The following is a 21,514-nucleotide window of genomic DNA, read 5'->3' on the forward strand; positions in this document are numbered from 1 at the left end:
CTCACAGCTGCTTCTTTTTGTTCCCAGGTCTGTGGGCTGTGGTCAACAACGCTGGGGTCCTCCAGTTGCCAATAGATGGGGAACTCATTCCCATGACCCACTACAGAAAATGTATGGCCGTGAACTTCTTCGGAGCAGTGGAGGTCACCAAGGTGTTTCTGCCTCTACTTAGAAAATCCAAGGGGCGGCTGGTGAATGTTAGCAGCATGGGAGGTGAGTCAGCTTGGTGGCACCTGGTCATGTGGTGCCTGACACAAGACGTGGGTCTTTGCATTCTTTGCAGGCTACACCCGAGAGCAAGGCACACGAAAGCAGGGCTGGATCACCATGAGTCAGTGGGTGTACTCACGGTTGACCTTTCTCTCCTTTCAAATCCTCTCATGCGAAAGCGCTTCTCTACTTTCTGTTAATTACCGTGTTCATTGCTGGGGATTTGGGGATTCTCAGGTGTCTTCATACTGTGACTGCCGACACATAAGCATTGTAGGGCGGCACAGCTCATGGTGCAGGTGATTCTAATGCTTCGAGCCGCTTGTCTTTTGTGTGTACACTTGCACATGCACATGTGTTCTTCTCTGAACACAGCTCACTGCTATTTCCATAAACTGAGTAAGTGAGAGACTCCACTCTGTGTGTACCTTGGGTGCCCAGGTCCATCCCCTAGGATTAGCCGTGATGTTGTCCTCACCTTTGTTGCTTGGGTCCAGGGTCTGTCAACAACCTGGTGGTCTCCTATTCCATAAGCAATGGCCTCTGCACGGGTTGTCACTCTTTGCTTTCTCCCACAGACATTTGCACACAGGAGTTCCCCAGGCTTTCCTCAGCTCAGGGAGACCTTCTGGGGTATTTCTCAGGTTTCTTCATGGGGTGAGCAGGAAGTCAAACAGATTTGGGCTCTGGACTCCCAGTTCCTGCCTTCTGAGATGGACCCTAGTCTCCCTGTCAGATTAGTTGGTTCTAAGTAAAGTTTATACAAATAAAAAGTCCAACTAGGTTTCTGGTATTGGTGTGTGTGTGTGTGTGTGTGTGTGTGTGTGTGTGTGTGTGTGTGTGTGTGTTGTAATGTGACCAGCTGTTCTAGAATTTCTTTGGGGGGGAGGTTTGTTTGTTTATTTATTTATGTATTTATTTTTATTTCTTAGACCGTTGTTACTATTTAGTACATTCCCTTTCCTGGCTTTAATTCAGTCACTTCCTTAAAATTAACTGCTCTGTGCCTTTGATTGAAGTCATTGATTGGCCCAAGGCATAAGCACAGGAAAGAGAGAGGGCTGAAAGGATTATGGGGGAAGAAAAAAAATTGATTCCTGATTAAGAGCAATTATTATTTACCTTCTGTGAGAAAAACCAAATTTATCTCCAGATGTTTGCTACTTTTCACACACCAATGAATCTAAAGGAATCCCACTTATAACATCTTTGTATGGTGTGTGTGTGTGTGTGTGTGTGTGTGTGTGTGTGTGCATTCATGCCTATGTGTGTACACTTGCACATGCATATGGCGGTTGGAGATGGTTTCCACATTATTTTTTGACAGGATCCTTCCCTGAACCTGGTGCTCACTGATTTAACTAGACTGGCCGGTCAGCAAACTTTATGGAATTTTAGTTTCTACCTTCCTAGCGCCGAGGAACGTGCCGTCATCATCATCATCCCTCCTCTCTTTTTTTTTAATGGAAGGGACTGGGTTTGAACCCGGGTCCTCAGGCTTACACAGTGCACAGTAAGCACTTCACCAGCTAAGCCATTTCCCCAGCCTCCAACCAACACGCAGCACTTTACCTTTGTCTTTGTTCTGAACTTGGCCTTTATACTTTCAAATGCTTTGCAAACCTCACCTCCCCCACTGTCACGGTACCCTCTGGTACTTCTGGGAGAGCCTCACACAGTCCTGACTCATCCATTTGGCAAATATTTACTGAAGTGACTGGTCACTGCCTTTTCCTTGGCCTGTTGACCAGGCTGCTTTTCTCTTTGCTGTCTTTGTTCTTAATTCAGGAGTTCCCTTTATTCCTAAGAGTTTCCTTCAGTGGTCTCCGACATAGAGTATTTGCTGTAGACCCAGTATCTGGCAGGAAATAGCATCAATAAAGAGGTGAACCAATACAGTTGGGTCTTGTGGTGCCTGCATGTAATCCCAGCACCAGGGAGGAGGAGGCAGGAGGATAATGAGCTCATACTGAACTTAAATCACCTCTATAGTCAGCTTTGGTATCATAATGGTTCAAAATCAAAATAAGGGCCTGGCGAGGTGGGCTCAGTCAGTAAAATGCTTGTCTTATAGTCATGAAGACCTGAGTTCGATCCTCAGACCCTATATGAAAAAGCCAGGTGTGGTGGTGTTACCCTTATAACTCCAGCACAGGGTAGGTGGGACAGGTGGATTCTGAGGCTTACTGGCCAGCTAGCATACTCTCCTTGATAAGTTCCAGGCCTGTGAGAAATGCTGTCTCACCAAAAAATAAAAAATAATAATAAAAAAAATTCACCTGAGGAATGACGCTTGAGGCTAGCCTCTGGCCTCTATGTACATCTGTACACATGTGTACCTGCAGACACATGAACATGCACACACATGTGCACATGCACACATACACACAAAGCAAAAAGAAAAAGAATATGCCAACTGGTGAATGAGTGAAAAAAGAATGGATGGGAGGTGGCAATTTAAAAACTTGTAATGGGGGCTGAAGAGATGGCTCCGTGACTCAGAGTCTTTACTGCTCTTGAGAGGACAAGAGTTCAACTCCCAGCACCCATGTAGAGCAGCTCACACTCAGCTGTAACCATAGCTCCAGGGGATTCAACATTCCCTCTGGCCTCCACAGGTATCACACTCAGCTCCACATACCCACACACATATACATAATTTTAAAAGAAAATAAAATCTTTTAAAAGAAAGAGCCTACAACCCGAAGGCTGTTCTTCTGCATGTCTTCTGCTTGGCCTCTGCCACGCTGATGGTCAGAAGTTCTTCCTGTTGCCATAGCTTTCCAGATGTTAAAATGGACCAGTTGATGGTCAGAAGTTCTCACGGTTGTCATAACTTGCCAGATGTTAAAATGGACTACGAGGATGGCCAAAAGTCCTTACTGTAGTCATAACTTTCCAGATGTTAAAATGGACCAGTTGACGGTCAGAAGTTCTCACTGTTGTTATAGCTTTCCAGATGTTAAAGTGTACCCTGCCTCTCGCTCCCGTTCTCAACCTTCGGTTACGCGAATTTGCAGCCAGCTTTACCATGACATTCTCTCATGATCAGTACCAGGTCCTTGGGTCCAAAATCAAATGCACTGTCAGCCTCTCCAGCTTGCTCTCCCACCAACCCTCTGCTCTGCAGGCCTTTCACGTTTCCAAGCACAGAGCCCTCTTGGCTTTGTTCCTCCCTGAGGCTCGACCAGATGGAGGAAGTGTTCCTTCCTCAAGTCCAGCTCTGAAGGCTGAGTCTCAGAGAAACTCTAGAAAGAAGCACATTTGTGGGACACAAGAGCCACCCAGGACACGGTGTCAAGGTCGGAGGACAGCAGGAAGTCAGGAGACGGGAGGCAAATGTGCATGGCAGGGCGGGGGCGGGGCCATAAGAAGACAGAAATGCAGCTTCCTGAAGACCCATCTTCCTCTGTGTGAATTTGCTGAGCCGCCAGAACAAGAGCATGTCTGAAGACTGGGTGAAGGCTGACGGGTGCCTTAGACAGCGGGCGTGTTTTTCTCACCATTCTGGAGACCGGAAGTCCAAGATAAAGGGGTCCGCAGTGTGGGTTTCTCTTGTTGGCTTTGAAGGCCCCTTTGTCCTGTGCCCTTTCCATGTGTTCCTGTCTGAGTGCCTGCCTTCCCAGTGCCTCCTCTTATGCGGATGCCACAGGAGTTAGGGACCTATTTCATTCCAATGATCTCTGTAAATGCCCATGACACTGAGAGTGAGGGGTTCAGTCCACAAGGTTTTCTGGAAAAGGGCTCAAAATTCCATCTGTAACACATTAATGAGAAACAAAGGAATTCAGCAGAAGCCACAAAGAAGAATGCCTTGGACCATCGTGGAGAATTTTGTGACATAATAAAAAAATTTTGGGGGGGGAAAAAGAGCTAGCTTAGGGCAAGGGAAATAGCCTTGTCGGGAAAGTCTATGCTATGCAAATTTAAGGACGTGTTTGGATCCTCAGAACCAGTGTGAGAAACCAGCTCTGTTCCCATAATCCCAGCACTAGGGAGACTGAGATGGGCGGATACCTGAAGCCCATCTGCTGGCCAGACTAGATGAATGGGTGAGCTCCAGATTGAAGGGACCTTGTCTCAAAAAATGAGGTGGAGAGAAATGGAGGAGATGGAGGAGACCCCAGTGTCGACCTCTGGCTTCTACATGCATACACACTTGTGTGTAGTGTGTACATATTTCCACTCATGTGTATAATTACCCATATAACACAGACCTACAGAATACACACACACACACACACACACACACACACACACACACACAGATGTGAGAGAGAGAGAGAGAGAGAGAGAGAGAGAGAGAGAGAGAGAGAGAGAGAGGACAATTAGGTTTACACAAGGATCAGGGAAGCTAAAGAACCTATAAAAGCAGGGGAAGAACCTATAAAAGGGGCTAAGGAGATGGCTCAATGGTTAGAGCACTTACTGCTCTTGTACAAGGCCTGAGTTCGATTCCCAGCTCCCACACAGTGAGTCACAACTCCCTGTAACTCCAGCTCCAGGGGGATTTGACATCCTCTCCTTACCTCTGCAGGTTTCTGTGTGCACAGGGTGCACAGAAATTTACAGAGGCACAAACACATACACAAATAAATCAAAAATTTATTTTTGACACCTGGGCTGACCTGGAGAGCAGATTGAATGCCTTTAGGCCTGTCACAGTTTCCTTACGGGAAACGCACTTCTACATTTCCTACCAAAATGCTGGGCGACTTTCTTTTCCAATACCGACACAGGTTGTTAGTGATGGCTCACTATGCCTCAAGCTGTCTGAGCAGGTGACTTGGATGATATCATCTGGTAGTTTTATCTTTCAGCTAGATAGCTAACAAGATACGCTTTCTGCAGTGACAAATGTGTGTTTTACAGTCTTGATTTAGTTCTCTCTCTGTGGGAAAAGTCTTTATTATCTGTGTTTTTTACTGCATGCCGTGCCAATACCAAACATTTCCCTTTTCTCCAAATCTGGTTTAGTCCTCCCATTTTTATGTAACCTGGGTATGCATGAAAATCTCTTTATTCCTTAAACCATATTGAAGCTCCCCATTCTTACTTTAAACTATATTTTTTAGTGTGTGTGTGTGTGTGTGTGTGTGTGTGTGTGTGTGTGTGTGTGTGTCTGTGGGCACATGTGTAATGGCGAACTTGTGATTAAAGGCCAACTTTGGGAGTCAGTTCTGTCCTTCTACCGTGAGGGTCCTAGGGATTGAACTAAGGTCCCCAGGCTTGGAAGCAAGTGATTTTATCTGCTGAACCACCTCAACAGCTCACTACTCAATCTTTACCCATTGCTGAATTAATTATTAGTTCTTTAATTACCCCATAAAGTCAGAGACAACTCCAGAAAACACATTTTATTAAACTCTTAGTGAGAAGATAGAGGAGAGGGTAAACCTCACACACAAACATGCTTTAATGCAAATCCCCTCCAGATACTTGGCTGCTTTTCCAAGCATCTTCAGTTGCTGCCCCTTCACCTCTGGCCAGCTTCTGTCTTCTCTGCCTTCCAAATCTTGACTCTTCCCTTCTCTGCTTCCCACGTTCTCCTTTCCGGACACTTCCAGTCTGATCCTTTCACATCCTCTAATTATTAGCTATTCAATGATCTGAGAACCTTGATATGTTTTGCCTTTCTTAGGAGTCATGAGTGAGAAGAGGAGAAGAGGAAGGATTAACGGTACACATTGTCGGCCATATTGATTTCCTGTCTGGAGTTCTTACAAACAGATTGAAGAAGCCGTCAGCTTCCCTAACTTCCCATCTCTCCTTTCTTTACTTCGTCATCTCCTTCCCTAACTCCTTCCCTCTCCTTGGGTGTCCCATTCTGCCCTGGGACCTTGATCCATGGATGGCTCTCTTGCAAGTCATCAATCATTTCCTCACTGTCAAAAGCGGCAAGCTAGAAAGTTGCGGGTCTACTCCACTTGTTAGTTGAGTGACCCTCCTAGAATCCCCACAGCCAGCTCTAATTTTCTCCCTCTAGAATAAAGGGAGTGGGAGGGCTAAGCACATTCCCACCCTGGGATATGCCCTATAGTAGCATATCACACATTTAGCTCTATAACTCTAGTCTCAGCAAGGCAGTTGGATAAATATTTAACAAAGTATTTAAAGAATTGGGAAAGACTGATCTCAAAGCTTTTTCTTGGCCAGTTTTCTTCTTAGGAAATCAAAGTAAATATTTGTATGCAGCCTCACAGTGTCCTTGAATGAAAATGATTGGAAGCAACCTTTTCTGGAATGACTTGGGCTTCAGGGGTTTCCAGTCAGGCAGGATCTGAATCTTATCTTTTGTTATCAGCTGGTGACTTGGAGTCCAGTATCAGCTGTCACATGGAGATGCTAGAGAACCTGGTCAGTCTCAAAGACACTAGGATGTGTGGGGAAGTTGCTCCCCACCTCTGACTTTTTGACATTTGGAGCAGGAGGCTGTCCTGTACATTGTGGGGAGTTTGGAAACACCCATGTTCTTAACTCCCTAGAAGCTAGCACCCACCTCCCCTTGGTGACCAATCCTCAGGCTCTGCCACTTGCTCATATGGTGGCCCCTTTGTTCAGGGGAAAAACAGCTTTTCTCCATATCGTCTTCTCTCTGTAGAGTGGGGAGGATTTCCAGACATCGAGGCCTCTGAGTCTGGTGTACCTCCTAAGCCAGGAATTAGGAAGGTATCTTGGTTGAAACATCACCCAAAGCAAGCAAAGCAGTATTGGCGTGTGAATGTAGAGCCCTTCTTTCAGAACGAAGGAAAAATGTGCTCTATAGGGAGATAATTAGACCTGGCTTTGGGGATTCCAGGAGTGTCACTCAACTAAGAAGCGGAGTATAACAGAATCATGGACTTTAAAAACCACCACAGTTAATTTTGTGTTATGTAATGTTATGTTTATGTTACGGGTTTTGTCATGATGACAATTTTGGGTCCCACTCTCATATTTCTGACTTAGTAGTTCTAGAGTGGGACCTGAGAATTTGCAGTTCTGAGTCCCCGGTGCTACTTCTGTCACTCATTCTTTTCGGAACAAGGTTCTAGACCTTGATTTTGGTGTGGTACCTAGCAGCTTGTCACAGTTTCAGAGACCTTCAAATGACAAGGAGACCATCAAATGCTGTTTGAAGTTTCTACTGAGCTTCCTCAGGGGAATTAGCAAGCCTGTATTTCCTGAGCTCATGGGAAGGGTTTGTAGTTCAGCTTTGGAAAGAGGGCCAGAGGAATGGACTTTGCTATCAGAGTCAACTTCAACCCATGTTGCAAGCATCAGAAGGTAGGTGAGAGACCTTTCGGTGTTGTCCTGAGATTAGGGATGGGTAGCCCTGGCTAGGAGAGATACCAGAGAGTAAGTAAACTAAGTGACCTTGGAACCTTTCCCTTGGAGCCTCTGGGAAGGGCTGCTGTGGTCTGCCCCCTGCTGTCTTGCCAGGGAATTTATTTGAAAAGTTTCATCTCTTCCTTAATTCCCACATAATCACACCTTAGCTTCAAGCTATAAAATGAGGCTCCTGGGGTTGGGGAGATGAGTTGGTAGTTAAGAGTTCCTTTTGCTCTTGCAGAGGACCCAAGTTAGGTTCCCAGGATCCACATCAGCTCACAACTGCCTGTAACCCTAGTGACACTCTGGCCTCCACTGGCTCATGTACTCATGTTCACGGGCTTACACACAGACTCACATACGTAATTAAAAATAGTAAAAAGAAATCTTTGACAAACAGGCTCTTTATGTAGGGATTGATCATTGTGACTGTGGCATTTCTGAGGCTTTATGTATTCTCAAAGGACATCAAAACTGGCCAGTAGGACCTTAGGATACTTTACTAACTTACCAAGGGCACCAGGCAAGTGTAGCTTCTAGACTATTCCTAGGGATGGGTAAGTTCACATTCTCAGTTTATTCACTTGCCAAGCATAGGACTTAGGACAGAAGACAAGGTCACTGAGTGGGTCACAGAGGCAGAAATGGTAGAGCTGAGGAACTGGTTCAGTTGCAAGCACAAGTATCCGAGTTTGGATCACCAATACCCACACACAAGCAGAGATGATGGTGTACAGTGACCCCAGCACTGGGGTATTACTGGAACTTGTGGGCTAGCCAGCTTGGCCAGTCAGTGATCTGGGTTCAGAGAGAGACACTGCCTCAAAAAACAATGTGAAGAGTTATAGAGGAAGCCACCAGACACACATGCACGTGTGTACAAAAGTACCTCCATGCTTATCACCCAAACACTCGCACACACACACACACATACAAATACACACACACAAATACACAACACACACACACACACACACACACACACACACACACACACACACACACGGGGGTGGTTGTTTGGGGGAAATATGCTTATGGTATATAACTAAACAAGTCTGTTTTCATGGCCTTAGGAGAAGTGGAAGAAGTCTATGGTTCTGTATGTGGTTGGCTAAAAGAGGTCATACTGTTAATAGGATGTGTTAGTCAGCCTAACTGTCATCATGAAATACCACAGGCCAAGTGGCTTAAATAACAGAAATATAGTTACAGCTCCGGAGGCTGGAAGTCTCACATCCAAGTATCAGTGTGGCCAGTGAGAGTTCTTTTCTTAGCTTGAAGATGGTTAATATCTGTATATATCATCATTTGGGAGAGGGAGGGAGGGAGGGAGGGAGGGAGGGAGGGAGGGAGGGAGGAAGAGACAGAGAGAGAGAAAGAGAGAGAGAGAGAGAGAGAGAGAGAGAGAGAGAGAGAGAGAGAGAGAGAGAGAGAGATGCCACCTTCTTCAGCAATGAACTCATTCCTGAGATGATGTTGATCCATTTATTAAACTAGGAAGTTCTCAATCCAATCAAGTTGACTATCAAGACTAATCATTTTAGGATCCTGTGTATGTGTCGCCTTACATCATCAGGCCTGATCACCACTCACGACTCCACCTCCCAACACTGTTCCATTGAGGATCAAATTTCCAACATAGGCTTCATTCAAATCCATCACCCAGTCCATCCATAAGGCAGAACATCCATTTGAAAGGTCATCTTCAGGAATACGTGTCAAAAACCCTAATGCACCTCCTCAAGATTCAGTATTCAAAGGAGTCAGTTGGGGGGGGGGTTAAAGGGCTGTTCTGCAGATTCTGATTCATTAGGTTCAGGGGATTCCTATCAGGCCTAGAGACAAACAAGCATTGCCAGGGTTCTGAAGCACACTTACGTCCAAGAAACACTGCACTACAGAGTCTTGTGAAAAAGTTGGGTAGTACCAGAAATGGGAAGCCTTTGCAGGGTGCTAACTTGTGTTGGCACTATGCTGGTCATTTAAATTCTTATCACCCCTTTAGGTGCATGTACTGTCAGTAGTTTTTTTGTGTGTGTGTGTGTGTGTGTGTGTGTGTGTGTGTGTGTGTGTGTGTATGAGAGAGGGGCAGAGAGAGAGGGGAGGGAGAAGTGTGTTCATGTATACAAGTGTATGTGAGGCCAGAGGACAACCTTGACAACCTTAGGTATTATTCCTCAGGCATTATCTACTTTTTTTTTTTTTTTTTTTAAGACAAAGTCTCTCATTGGTCTGGAATCCTCTAAGTAAGCTGAGTTGACTGACCAGCAAGTCGAGTCCCAGGGTATCATCCTATCTCTGACTCCCCAGCACTGGGAGTACAAGTTTGTACCATTGTAACCCCCCCCCCCCCCCGTCTGTCTATCTCTCTCCACATTGGTGCTGGAGATGGAATTCAGGCCCTCCCTCATGCTTTCAAGGCAAGCACTTTACTAACTGACCAGTCTTCCCAGCTTCACTATTCTTGGTTTATGGGTTAAAAGACAGAGGCATCTAAACATACATTACTTTCTTAAGAACAGACGGGCTAATTGACAGCAGGCTTGACCACATCACTTGAAGTGAAGGACCCCGGGGTTTAACTGAGTAAATCTCTGTGCGTCAATCACCTGCCCTCAAACAGGCTCTGATGCAATTGGCTCCCTTTCTCAACACATGTGAGCAGCTGATCTTTTAAGTGATTTTTTCTTTTTCTACATGACTATTGCATCTGTCATCTAACTGCGTCCTTTGGTTGGTGCAAAAGTCCAAAGAACAGAACGTGGCTTAAGAGTCACACTCCCGTCAGGTGGTGGGTGCATGTCTTTAATCCCAGCACTCAGCAGGCAGAGGCAGGTGGATCTCTGTGAATTTGAGGCCAGCCTAGTCCACGGAGTGAGTTCTAGGACAGCCAGGACTACACAGAGAAATTCTATCTTGAAAAATCTCCCTTCCCCACAAAAAAGAGTCATGCTCTTAGCTGTGTGGCAACTGCAGATCATGGGGGTTAAACTGTGTGTTCTTCTTTTCATGATTTCCATGGATGCTGGAGGCTGGCCAACCAGTAGGCATGTTAGCAGATAGAAGCTAAGATATGGATTCTGGAACTAATACTTCCTGTGTTCAAATCCCAGCTCTAGCTCTACTAAGATTGCTTAAAAAAAAAATCTAGTCCCAATGTGCCCTAGTCCTTACTTACAATCCACACTCCCTCCTTCTGTAGGTGAAGACAGTTATATGGAGCTTCAGGAAGAGGATGATGAAAGTCCATCCACCAGCAAAGGTTTATCCTAGCACAGCAGACCATGAGCTAGTGGCTTAAGCCTCCTTTAAAAATGAGTGGTCTTTTGTTAAACTTAGGTACAGGTGTGTATTGTGGTCTCAAGTGCTCTTACTAACAGCTTTAAGTATGGAGAGAGGTAGGATTCTCACAAAGGGGCTCAGAGCTAAGAAGCTGTCCTCCCACAGTGGTGCATGTCTGTCCAGAAGGAGAAAAGAGACTTTGGCCAGGAAAAGCAGTCAGTTGCAAAATATTGACAAACATTTGGAAAATCTATGTTTGGTTGGTGGGTATTGCAGAAGGATAGAAAATCGTTAGAACCAGGGTACACACACGGTAAAAGGTTTCTGTACCCTGATATTGGGTTTCTCTGCTAATGCAATAAATCAGATCAGGCCAAATTAAAAGTCAAGGTTTAATGAGCAAAGCACCCCTGGGTAATTCTCGGGGGAAGAAAACTGGAGAGGAATTACCTGGCAGGTCTAAGGGCTGGGTTTTAAATACTCTGTAGGCCTGGTCTTGAGCATCTCTTGGGGAGGAGCTGACTCTTGGGGGGTTTTCTGATGGGTGCAGTCTGGAATGGGATGAGTGGGCCGGAGATTCCCAATACACAGAAAGATAAACCAGGAGACACAGGTGATCAACCAGGGGACACAGGAAGATAAGCCAGGGGACACAGGAAGATAAGCCAGGAGTTCCTCCTGGAAAGTTGTGGGCATGTCCTGGGGGCTTGGGGAAGAAGAAAATAGGCATGAAGCCTTCCCTGGATTTTGCTGAAGTGTCCACAGGCTGTTGTAGTGCTGTGGTTTCCCTTTCTAAGTTTTAAGAGTTGAGATGCTATGGATGTATACTAGACAGCTTGTATTTAAAGTGTGCAATCGGGTAACTTTAGACATGCTCACATTCCCATGGTACTGGCACTACAACCAACCTGCTTAGAAGATTCCCTTTGGGATCCCTTTCTCTTGCTCCTCCTCATCTCTTGAACTAGTCTGCCTGAGCAGCCATAACATGGTATCCCAGGCTGGGTGGCTCAAGCAGCAGACATTTCTGTCTTTCAGTTCTGGAGGCTGAAATCTGAAGTCAGGATGCTGGCAAGGGCTGTCTTCCAGGTTTCAGACACTAGCTTCTCAATGTGTTCTTGTATTCTGGACACACACACACACACACACACACACACACACACACACACACGAGAGAGAGAGAGAGAGAGAGAGAGAGAGAGAGAGAGAGAGAGAGAGAGAAACAGAGAGACAGAAACAGAAACAGAGAACATAAGTGAAACTACTGATGTCTCTTTTTAAAGGGATACCGATCACCCCATGAGGGCTCCATCCTTATGATTTAATCATGTTCCAAAGTCTTTGTTTCAAAATATAATCTGCTATGGGTTGATCCTTCTGTACACTGTGAATATGTATTACTCTCATTGCTTAATAATAAAGCTATTTGGCCAATGCAAGGCAGGATAACATTAGGTGCAACAATCAAACTGAGGACTCAGATGAAGAGGGGAGGAGTCAGGAGAGATGTGAGTGGGCTGCCCAAGAAGCAAGATGCCAGAGGACTGGTAAAGCCATAGCCGCATGGCAATACATAGATGAATAGAAATGGATTAAATTAAATGTTAGAGCTAGTTAGTAATAAGCCTGAGCCACTGGCCAATCATTTATAATTAATATAGCCTCTGTGTGGTAATTTGGGAAGTGGCTGCTTTTTACTTGGGAACAGGTAGCCAGGGCAGAAAGGCTCTGGCACCGTTTACATATGGTGCCCAATGTGGGGCTCATACATCCACATAAAACCTGAGAAAGCTTAAAAAAAGGTTCTAGACACAAAAATGTAGCCAAGAGCAGCTTCATAGTTCATATCTCTCATGTGGGCACAGTACAGAATAATCCTATTAGGGTCTAGAGCTTCAGTTGAAGACTTTATTTTTATTTTTAATTATGAGCATGAATGTGTTAATGTGTATGTATATGAGCATGTGAGTGCCATGCCCACAGAGGCCAGAAGAGGGCATCAGAGTCCCTGGAGCTGTAGTTACAGGTGATTGTGAACTATCTGACATAGGTGCTGGGAACTGAACTCAGACTCTCTAAGAACACTATGTGTTCTTAACTGCGAGCTATCTCTCCAGGACTCTTCCATCTTGCATATGACCCTTGATATGTGTCTCTCATTATATAGATTGGTTTGCATTTTTTTTTAGAATTTTACATAAATGCAGTCATAAGAAAAAACACACACTCAATTTTGTTTGGCTCTTTCACCCACTATAATGACTTTGAGTCCCTCCCATAGCTGTACATATTAAGTTCATGGATTTAGTGGCTGAGTTGTATTCTTCTGTATGGATGCATCATTTTAGCCATTCATCAAGTGGATCTTCTTTGGCCAGGGGAATCTTTCATAATACTAGAGGCCATGTTCCGGGTCCTGCTTTCTCAGGTATTCCTTAGTGCTATGAGATGTGGATGTTTCCATCCTTTCTCAATGCCATTTTTCCCATCTAGAATGTAGCTAGGTCAGTTTCCTGGAATAAACCAAGTGGCTTAAGACTACAGAAGTTTGTTCTTTCATAGTTCTGGAGGCCACAAGTCAAAATCACAGACTTAGCAGGACTGCATCTTCTGAAGTCTCTTCTCAAAGAGAGTTTAACCTCACCTCTCCCATTTTCTGGTGGCTGTAGATGTCCCGGGCTTCTCCCAGCAGACCACAGCAGACCCCTGTGCTGTGTCTTCCCACGGCTTCCCTTCTGTGCCTCTGTGTCCAGCCCTTTGCTTTCTTATAAAAACACCCATGAGTGGACTTAGGGCCCATTTCACTTCGTTTATTCATTATTTTTGTTGTTATTATTTGTGTGTGTACATGTATGTGTGGTGTGTGTGCATGTGCATGGTCACATGAATGTGTGTATCTGTGCATGTGCATGAGGAGTTTGATGTCAGGGTTCTCCTTTGACTATTCTACCTTATTTTTATTCATTTATTTATTTATTTTGAGACGGGGTCTTTTATTGAGCCTGGAGCTCAGCAGCTGCCCTAGGCTGGCTAGACAATGAGTTCTAGGGATCTGGGCGTCTCTGCTTCTCCAGTGCTGAAGGACAGACTCACCCCACCACACTTGGATTTTACATGTGTGCTGGGATCTGAATTCAGGTTCCCATGCTTGTGTGACAATCACTTTGCCAACTGAGCGGCCTCTTTAGCGCCTTCAGGCTCATGCTGGTCTTGAACACGCTTACCTGGTGGTCATTTCGTCTTAATCATACCTTCAGAGCCCATTATTCCAATCAGGTAACTCACACTTTCTTGTCTCCTTTGAGTGTCCTTTCTAAAGTTCCCTCCTTGCCTGCGACCTGGCCCAGCTCAAGGCTCCATGTACTAAGCTAACTGTGATGTAGGCAGGGCAATGAACATGCGTTCCACCACAGACTAAGATATTTCTCGTGCTCATTACAGAAATGCTCTGGCATATGTTGCTCCTTGCTGCAACTAGCATTGAGTCTAATTTGTTGGATATTGCCAAGGTGGGCTGAAGTGTGAGCCCCATCCAAGCCCCCAAAGTGATACCGTAGGTGGCCGCTAAAGCTGAAGGGCATGAGCTGGTGAGTAGATGCTGGTCAATCCTAAATCAATCAGATTCCATTTAGAAATGAATACACCTGAGCAACGGGAGTGACCTAGGAAGTGAACTCACCAGGATTCATACCTTTTGCATACCTTTGCCTGCCTTGGTCACTGCTGACATCAGTCCCTGGTGTACAGTCAGGTGCTTTATTGGATGAATGAATGTCAATGTCAAACCTAATTTTTTTCTCCCGTTATTCCCACAGCTGAGGTCCCAATACAAATGATGGCAGCCTACTGCTCCACGAAGGCAGCTTTGACCATGTTTTCATCAATCATCAGACAAGAAGTCTCCAGATGGGGAGTCAAAGTTGTTACCATCCAACCTGGAGGTTTCAAAACAAGTAGGTACCTGAGCCCAAGAGCTCTGTAATGGTCCCCTGGAAAGGGACCCTGACATTCCTCTTGGTCAGTTATGACATGCATTGAACCCTACAGGGTTGTCAGAGATGAGCACAGCCAGGGATTAGTCATGAAAACTTATTTTATTCAGTAAGAGCTAAGTTCTAAGCTGACTGTGTAGATGTCATTTGGGTGTTTCAAGTATTTTATTTTTAATTTATTTTTATTTATGTGTGTGAATGTGTGTCTGCTTGTGTGTACATGCACATGTGTGCAGGTGCCTGGGGAGGCCAGTAGAGGATGTTGGGTCCCCTGGAGCTGAAGTTACAGGCAGTTGTGAACCACCCTATGTGAAAGCTGAAAACTGAACTCTGACCCTTGGCAGTAGCAGCAAGCACTCTTAACTGCTGAGCCATCTCTCCGACCCTGCCTTGGATGTTTAAATGGAGCTAAGGGAGCAGAGAGAGAGCAAGGCTCAGCCGAGCCAGACAAATACAAAAGGACAAAGGCTTGCTCAGTGTAAAGGGGATGATGTTAGGTCTCCATCCCTCCATAGAAGCTGGGAGACAGGACTCATCCTTCTAGAGGATTCCTCAAAGGGGCAAGCTCCAAGGGCCTTGAGTTGCAGGGGACACACATACACACACAATTGAACAACCTTTTGAGTAAATGCTCCAACTAAGGGAAGCCAAGAGCCACCATCAGGGGTCTGTTTGCTTGGACAGTAGTGAGTTCTCCTGGCAGCAGGGAGCCTTGTCAAGAAGGTATTTGGGAGGGCTCATGTCTTTCTAAAATAGGGCCTGGTACTGCTACTGCTGGGCTAGAGTATGGTCAGCCCCTTAGTGCAGGAGTTTGGAGAGAGTTACTACATGCTCAGTGGGAAGGTGAGCTCATCTAACCTTTGAGAGGCACATGCCTTCTGTGGGTGATTCCTTTCTGGGCTTCCTTCCTGGAAGTGGATGAGAGGGCTCAGAAGCTGTAAGCAAGCAGAGGCCATGCTGGGTACAAAACTAGCTCCCCTGATGCCCACTCAGAACATCAACTTCCCCATATCCCCCCCCTCCTTGCCCTATTTATTCGCTCTGTGAGAGCACAGCTCAGAAATGACCCCAATGGACTCTTCCTGATTTTCCGGAGCCACCTAAACCCACTTCCAACATGGCGTCCATCAGCTTCTTGCTGGGTTTGTTCATTTAGACTTACAGATTGCTCACAAACAAAGTGAATGGATGTGCTGGGTAACACCAGAACCCTTCCCTCCCTACAAGATGGCTTTCTTCTTTATGTTTTGAAAGCAGCATTTCTCTCCTCTCCTTTAGAGAACAGGACCACTTCCTTCCATTCTGGGAGATGTTGTCTTTGCCCATCCTCTCCTTGAAATTCTGAACTCTGGGAGGAGACAGAAGGTTCATCCTTTTTTTTTTTCCTGGACCATAAAATGTTTAATTGGTCATGTTAGTGAGGGTGTGAGAAGGAAGTCTAATAAAGCTCACAAACTGGAAGGAATTCCTAACCACTGAAGAATAAACCCTAAAGGTGTCAGTGTCAGGCCAAATGCACAAGATAAAATCTAAAGAAAAACTGAACCTTTGGCCAGAAGCACTTGACAGATGGGATCCTCACCGGGCTGTGGAGGAGGCTCAGGAACCATTAAAGAACATAAAAAGGAACATTAGCCGTATATGCTGAGAAGGGGGATCAGGGTAATAGAGATGGGAGAGAAGATGACGTCTGTGGGTGGGTTTCTACTCCAAACTCCCCAGCAGGGAGGAGAATTGGGGGAAGTTGATTGAGAAGAAGGAGCAAATCTGGACTGGAAGGGAAAGAAGGGTGTTCTAGAGGGAAAAGCCAGCTGGGAGCTGGTGGACCAAGAAGATGCTGCACTGCACTTTTATTTTGTACATTTCTTTATTTTTATTTTTTTGTGCACGTATGTATGTGTGGGCGCCCCACATGTTATGGCATGTGCATGGAGATCAGAGAACAACTTTTGGGAATTGCTTTTCTCCTCCCACCATGTGATTCCTGGAGATCAAACTCAGGTTGTCAGACTTGATGCCCAGTGTCATTCCCTACTGAGCCAACTTGCTGTCCCTGAACTGGACTTTGACACCTGGCAGTAGGATCAAGGATTAGGTTAGGCTCATGAGCCAAAGGAAAATTCCAGCATATCCACATAAGGCTCCCTTTGGAAAAGGGAGCAAGCTGGTGTTAAGTTACACTTTAAGGGAATCAGGGAAGTCTTGCTGCTAACATTTCTGGGGATGTGCTCTTAGCAGGCACATCACCACCTGTTCCCACACATGCTTGGGGTAGTTGATCTTACTGTTTCCATGAAGAACTATATCGTAGACATAGGGAAAGTTATGACACTCACCGTTTAACAACTTAACACAAGCACTCATGTACTAAGATCAACAATGAAACCAGCGCCCAGAAGCCCCTTTACAACCCTTTCCATCTAACCCTCTCCCTATTCCAAAAGGTACCCACCTCCTCATCTTACAATGGGTGGTAGTGAAGGATTGTTACATAGAGAAACACTGTCTCAAAAAATCAAAACAACAAAACAAAACAAAACAAAAAAAAGCTTTAAAATGTAATGATTCTATTGGGAACTTCTAGTTCTTTATTATCTACAGGGCAGACTTAATTGATGTTCTCCAGGTGAGGGCGCCCCAAGGCAAGGTGGGTAATATGTCCCAGTGCAGGCTCCTGGTACAAGGCAATGATGATGATGAGGAGTTTGAGGACAGATCTCCAGTGCCTCTGTCTGGTCTTGTCTTTCGTACCAGGCTGTCAGCCGGCAGACAGAGGGCAGGCTAGAGACCAACACCCTGTGTTTTCATCTAACTGAAGGTGGAGGCAAGGAAGGAACTTACAAAGAAATCAGTGTTGAGCTTCTAAAAATTGGACGAGGACACAGATCGTGTTTTTCCCAATGTCCTACAATAAAAATAGCCAAGGTGTTTCATGCCTAGCACACATCAAACATGCTAGCTTCCTGCACTGTTTCACTCAGTTCTCATCTACGAAGGAGGCAATAGAATATTTCCATATATATATATATATATATATATATATATATATATATATTTGTAATGAGAAAAATCAATGTTCAAGTTAAGGACTTTCCCAGCCACCGAGCAGATACGAAACAAAGATGGGATTTTGATTCAGGTTAGATTGACAGGTTATGTGTTACTCCAAAGTGCCAGGGAATGGGTGGGTTATGTGCGCCTAAAGTAGTAGATGGTGGTTGACAAAAGGCTGGTGGCTTTGTCACTGGCGGGGTGGGAGGAGCAGTTAGGGGCTCTAGACAGTGTATTCTCAAATGTGGTTAGTTCATGAATAGCGGGAGAGATGAATCGGTGAGGAAAGCCGCTGGATGCCAAGCCTGATGACCTGAGTTCAAACCCCAGGACTCACATGGTGGAAAAAGAGATCTGATTCTGAAAGTTGTCCTCTGGCTTTTGCATAAGCACTTTGGGTCATCCCATCCTGCTACGCAGCATTCAGATAGGCAGATATACATACATATATGTATATTAATGAATATAACTTTTATAAGTCACTGAAGTGGAGAGAGAGAGAGAAATTCTCTAGCTTTTGAGATCAGGGGTTAGAGAGAGGTGCCAGGAGGGACATAACACGCAAGCCAGAGTGTCTTGCAAGGCTAAACCTCCCAATTAATTGTTGGGTAATTATTTCTCTACCTGTGGTGCTGTGCCTTCATGAAGAGAAATGGGCCACTGGATGTTCACTTATAGTCCCCCAGCATCACTGGACTTTGGGGTACAACACTTCATATAGGCACTCATACAGTAGCAAATGAAGGTGCATGCCACAGCCAGCCAACCAACCCTTGCATACATGCAGGACAGAGAATGGGGGCCATGGTGTTTTTGAGGGATAATCTGGTGGTAGCTATTAAAAGTTTAAAAATGCTCATTTTTTTAAAACTAACTATCTGCATTTTTGGGGGACCCAAAGCCCACGTACAGCAGGGTATATGCTACGAGTCTGTGGACTGCAGCATTGCCGTGGAGAACCCTAGCAAAGGCTGCCTGGCAAGGCTGTGATTGGAAAGTGGCTGGCTGAAAGCTGTTCAACACAAAGCCTATTGCTATGCTTCAAACCACAGCTCAGATCCGTAGCTTTTGAGCAGGAAAGAGCAGAATACCACCTTTTTTTTGTTCCTTCCTGATAAAAGAAAATGCAGGCTTCTGTGTGCATAAGTATATGAACAAGGAGGAATTGTTAGTTTCATCAAAGGAGATTGATTTTAAAGATGCTCACATCTCCTTGGTACTCACTTATGAAATAAGCAGACGTTGTTATGTTTTAAAGTAAATATATATTTTTTAATTTCATATAATAAGCAGACCTTGTCTGTATGTTAAAATACATTTCTATTTAATCATTTCATTTATATAATAAAATTCAAACATATATTGAAATTATATTAAGACATATTTAATGTTTAAAATTACACACAGAAGGTATTTTAAGCTGCATACTAAATTTTCAATACAGAAATAGGTACTTTTTGTATACTTAATAAGTTATATGTGCATGCTGTGTGTAGGATGTATTGACATATTTAGGCACACAGAACAGATCATATATTCGATGTTACATTGTAGGCATTGTGTTCTACACACATAATTGCCATCAAAAGACATGTGCTGAAATATTTGAGACAGTCATAGCTGTAAGAGTTGCAAACAGGAAAAGAACACCAAGTTCCATTGAGATCTATCAGGTCCACAAGTTTTTCAATGGAGAGCTATGCAACAAAGAGAGTGGGCATATCACACGTGCATGCATCACTCTCTCTCTCTCTCTCTCTCTCTCTCTCTCTCTCTCTCTCTCTCTCTCACACACACACACACACACACACACACACACACACACACACACACACACACACAATGCTGAGTAAAAAGGCTGGCACCAAAGAGTAAGTGTTCAAAACAGGTAGAATGAGCCTATCCTGTTAGCAAGGACAGTGGTAGCTTGAGAAGGGGCTAAGAGGGGATTTCGGGGAGAGTGCTGCTCTATTTTTGGACTAGTTGCTCATTACTTGGGCTATTCAGTTTGTGAAAATTCTAACCATCCATCTTTATCCATTTTTAAGTTTAAAGGATTTATTTTATATGTATGTGTGTGTGCCTGAGTGTTTGTATGCACTCCCCATGTATGTAGGTGCCTGTGGAGGTCAGAAGAGGGTGCCAGATGCCCTAAATATAGAATTCTAGGCAGCTGTGAGTCACCTGGTGTGGGTGCTGGGAACAAAACCAGGGTCATCTACAAAAGCAGCAAGTACTCTTAACCATTGAGTCATTTCTCCAGCCTCATGTGTAGGTTTAAAAATGACAATCAGCAATGTTATGAAGCACACATTGTATAAGGAGTGTACAGAGCTATTTGGTTTCAAATGGTTCATTGTGTGCTCTTCTCTGGAGAACACTCTCTGTCCCACCCTCAGCATTCCTTAGTTAGCTGGAGTTCTTTGTGTAGGGCTGAGGACCAGTGGGCTTTCCCCATCCATTCTGCCATGTCTAAATGGTCAGCCCTGAAAGCATACATATGAGTAGCATTATACAGACTCAGAAGATTATATGTAGGAATACACACACACACACACACACACACACACACACACACACACACACACACGTATATATGCCTGTAACAATGATTAATGTAAAAAGAGGCTATGAATTTGAAACAGAGAAAGCAGGGGCATATGGGAGGACTTAGAGGGAGGCAAGGGAAAAGAGAAAGGATGTGATTATAATCTCAAAAAAAAAAAGAAAGAAAATTGGCTTTTAAAAGAGCATTGACAGGCACCCATCTTTCCCAGCAGAGGCTAGTCCATAATCCCTTGCCTCCTCAGTTCATCCTGGCCTTCCCAGGATCTCACTATTCCTTACTTCTTGTGTTCCAGACATCACAGGCCCACCTGACACTTGGGATAAGATGGAGAAGGAAATCCTGGACCACCTTCCCCAGGAGATACAGGATGACTATGGCCAGGACTATGTCCATACACAGAAGAACTTGCTCCAGATCATGAAAGACAAGTCCTTCTCAGACATCACCCCTGTGCTGCAGGACATCCAGCATGCCATTTCTGCCAAGAACCCCTCTTCCTTTTATGCCCCAGGGAGAATGACTTACCTGTGGATCTGCTTCTCCTCCTATTCCCCGACCAGCTTATTGGACTATATTTCGCAAAAATGTTTTATTCCAAAACAGATGCCAAGAGCTCTAAGGACATCGAGTTAGAAGATCAAGGCCCCCATGGGGTAGGAAATGTCACGTTCTTAGAATGAAAGGGAATCCTCTTATTAAACTCATTTTCTACCTCAAATTCTCATTTTGAAATGTGTTGGTTCCTTTTGACATAGTGGCAAGAGGGCTGGAGAGTAGCAGGGGGCACCATAGAGAGTGCTACTGAGACCTCATACCACCCAGAGGCTGGACATTCAGTTCTAGACCACCTCAGGGCCATGACTATACCCATAAACCAAGACCAGCACATATAAGAAGTGTGTTTACACCATACTGAACTCTATTAAGTGTGCACTAGTGTTATGTCTCAACAAATCAATGGGATCTACCCAAATAGATCATAACTTCTTCCTCAAAGATGCTAACAACTACCCGAGTCTTTAGCAAATATAGCCTTTCTGGTACTGGCTAGTTTTGCCATAACGCTGATGGCTGCTTGTCAGGGTGGTGGCTACTTAAG

At 44.8% G+C, this 21,514-nt stretch overlaps 1 protein-coding gene across 1 annotated transcript; it reads left to right on the forward strand.

The window, feature by feature from the left end:
- Positions 1-32: 32 nt before the first annotated feature.
- On the forward strand, positions 33-21,096 carry Hsd17b2 (hydroxysteroid 17-beta dehydrogenase 2; the record flags this gene model as incomplete). Its single annotated transcript, XM_059253235.1, has 3 exons — positions 33-213; positions 14,619-14,756; positions 20,708-21,096. Coding segments are annotated over 3 exons (660 nt in total), but the record flags the coding sequence as incomplete, so codon positions are not given.
- Between the last annotated feature and the right edge of the window lie 418 nt (positions 21,097-21,514).

The sequence above is a fragment of the Peromyscus eremicus genome, unplaced genomic scaffold (genome assembly GCF_949786415.1).
Source record: "Peromyscus eremicus unplaced genomic scaffold, PerEre_H2_v1 PerEre#2#unplaced_3731, whole genome shotgun sequence".
Classification (NCBI taxonomy): Eukaryota; Metazoa; Chordata; class Mammalia; order Rodentia; family Cricetidae; genus Peromyscus; species Peromyscus eremicus.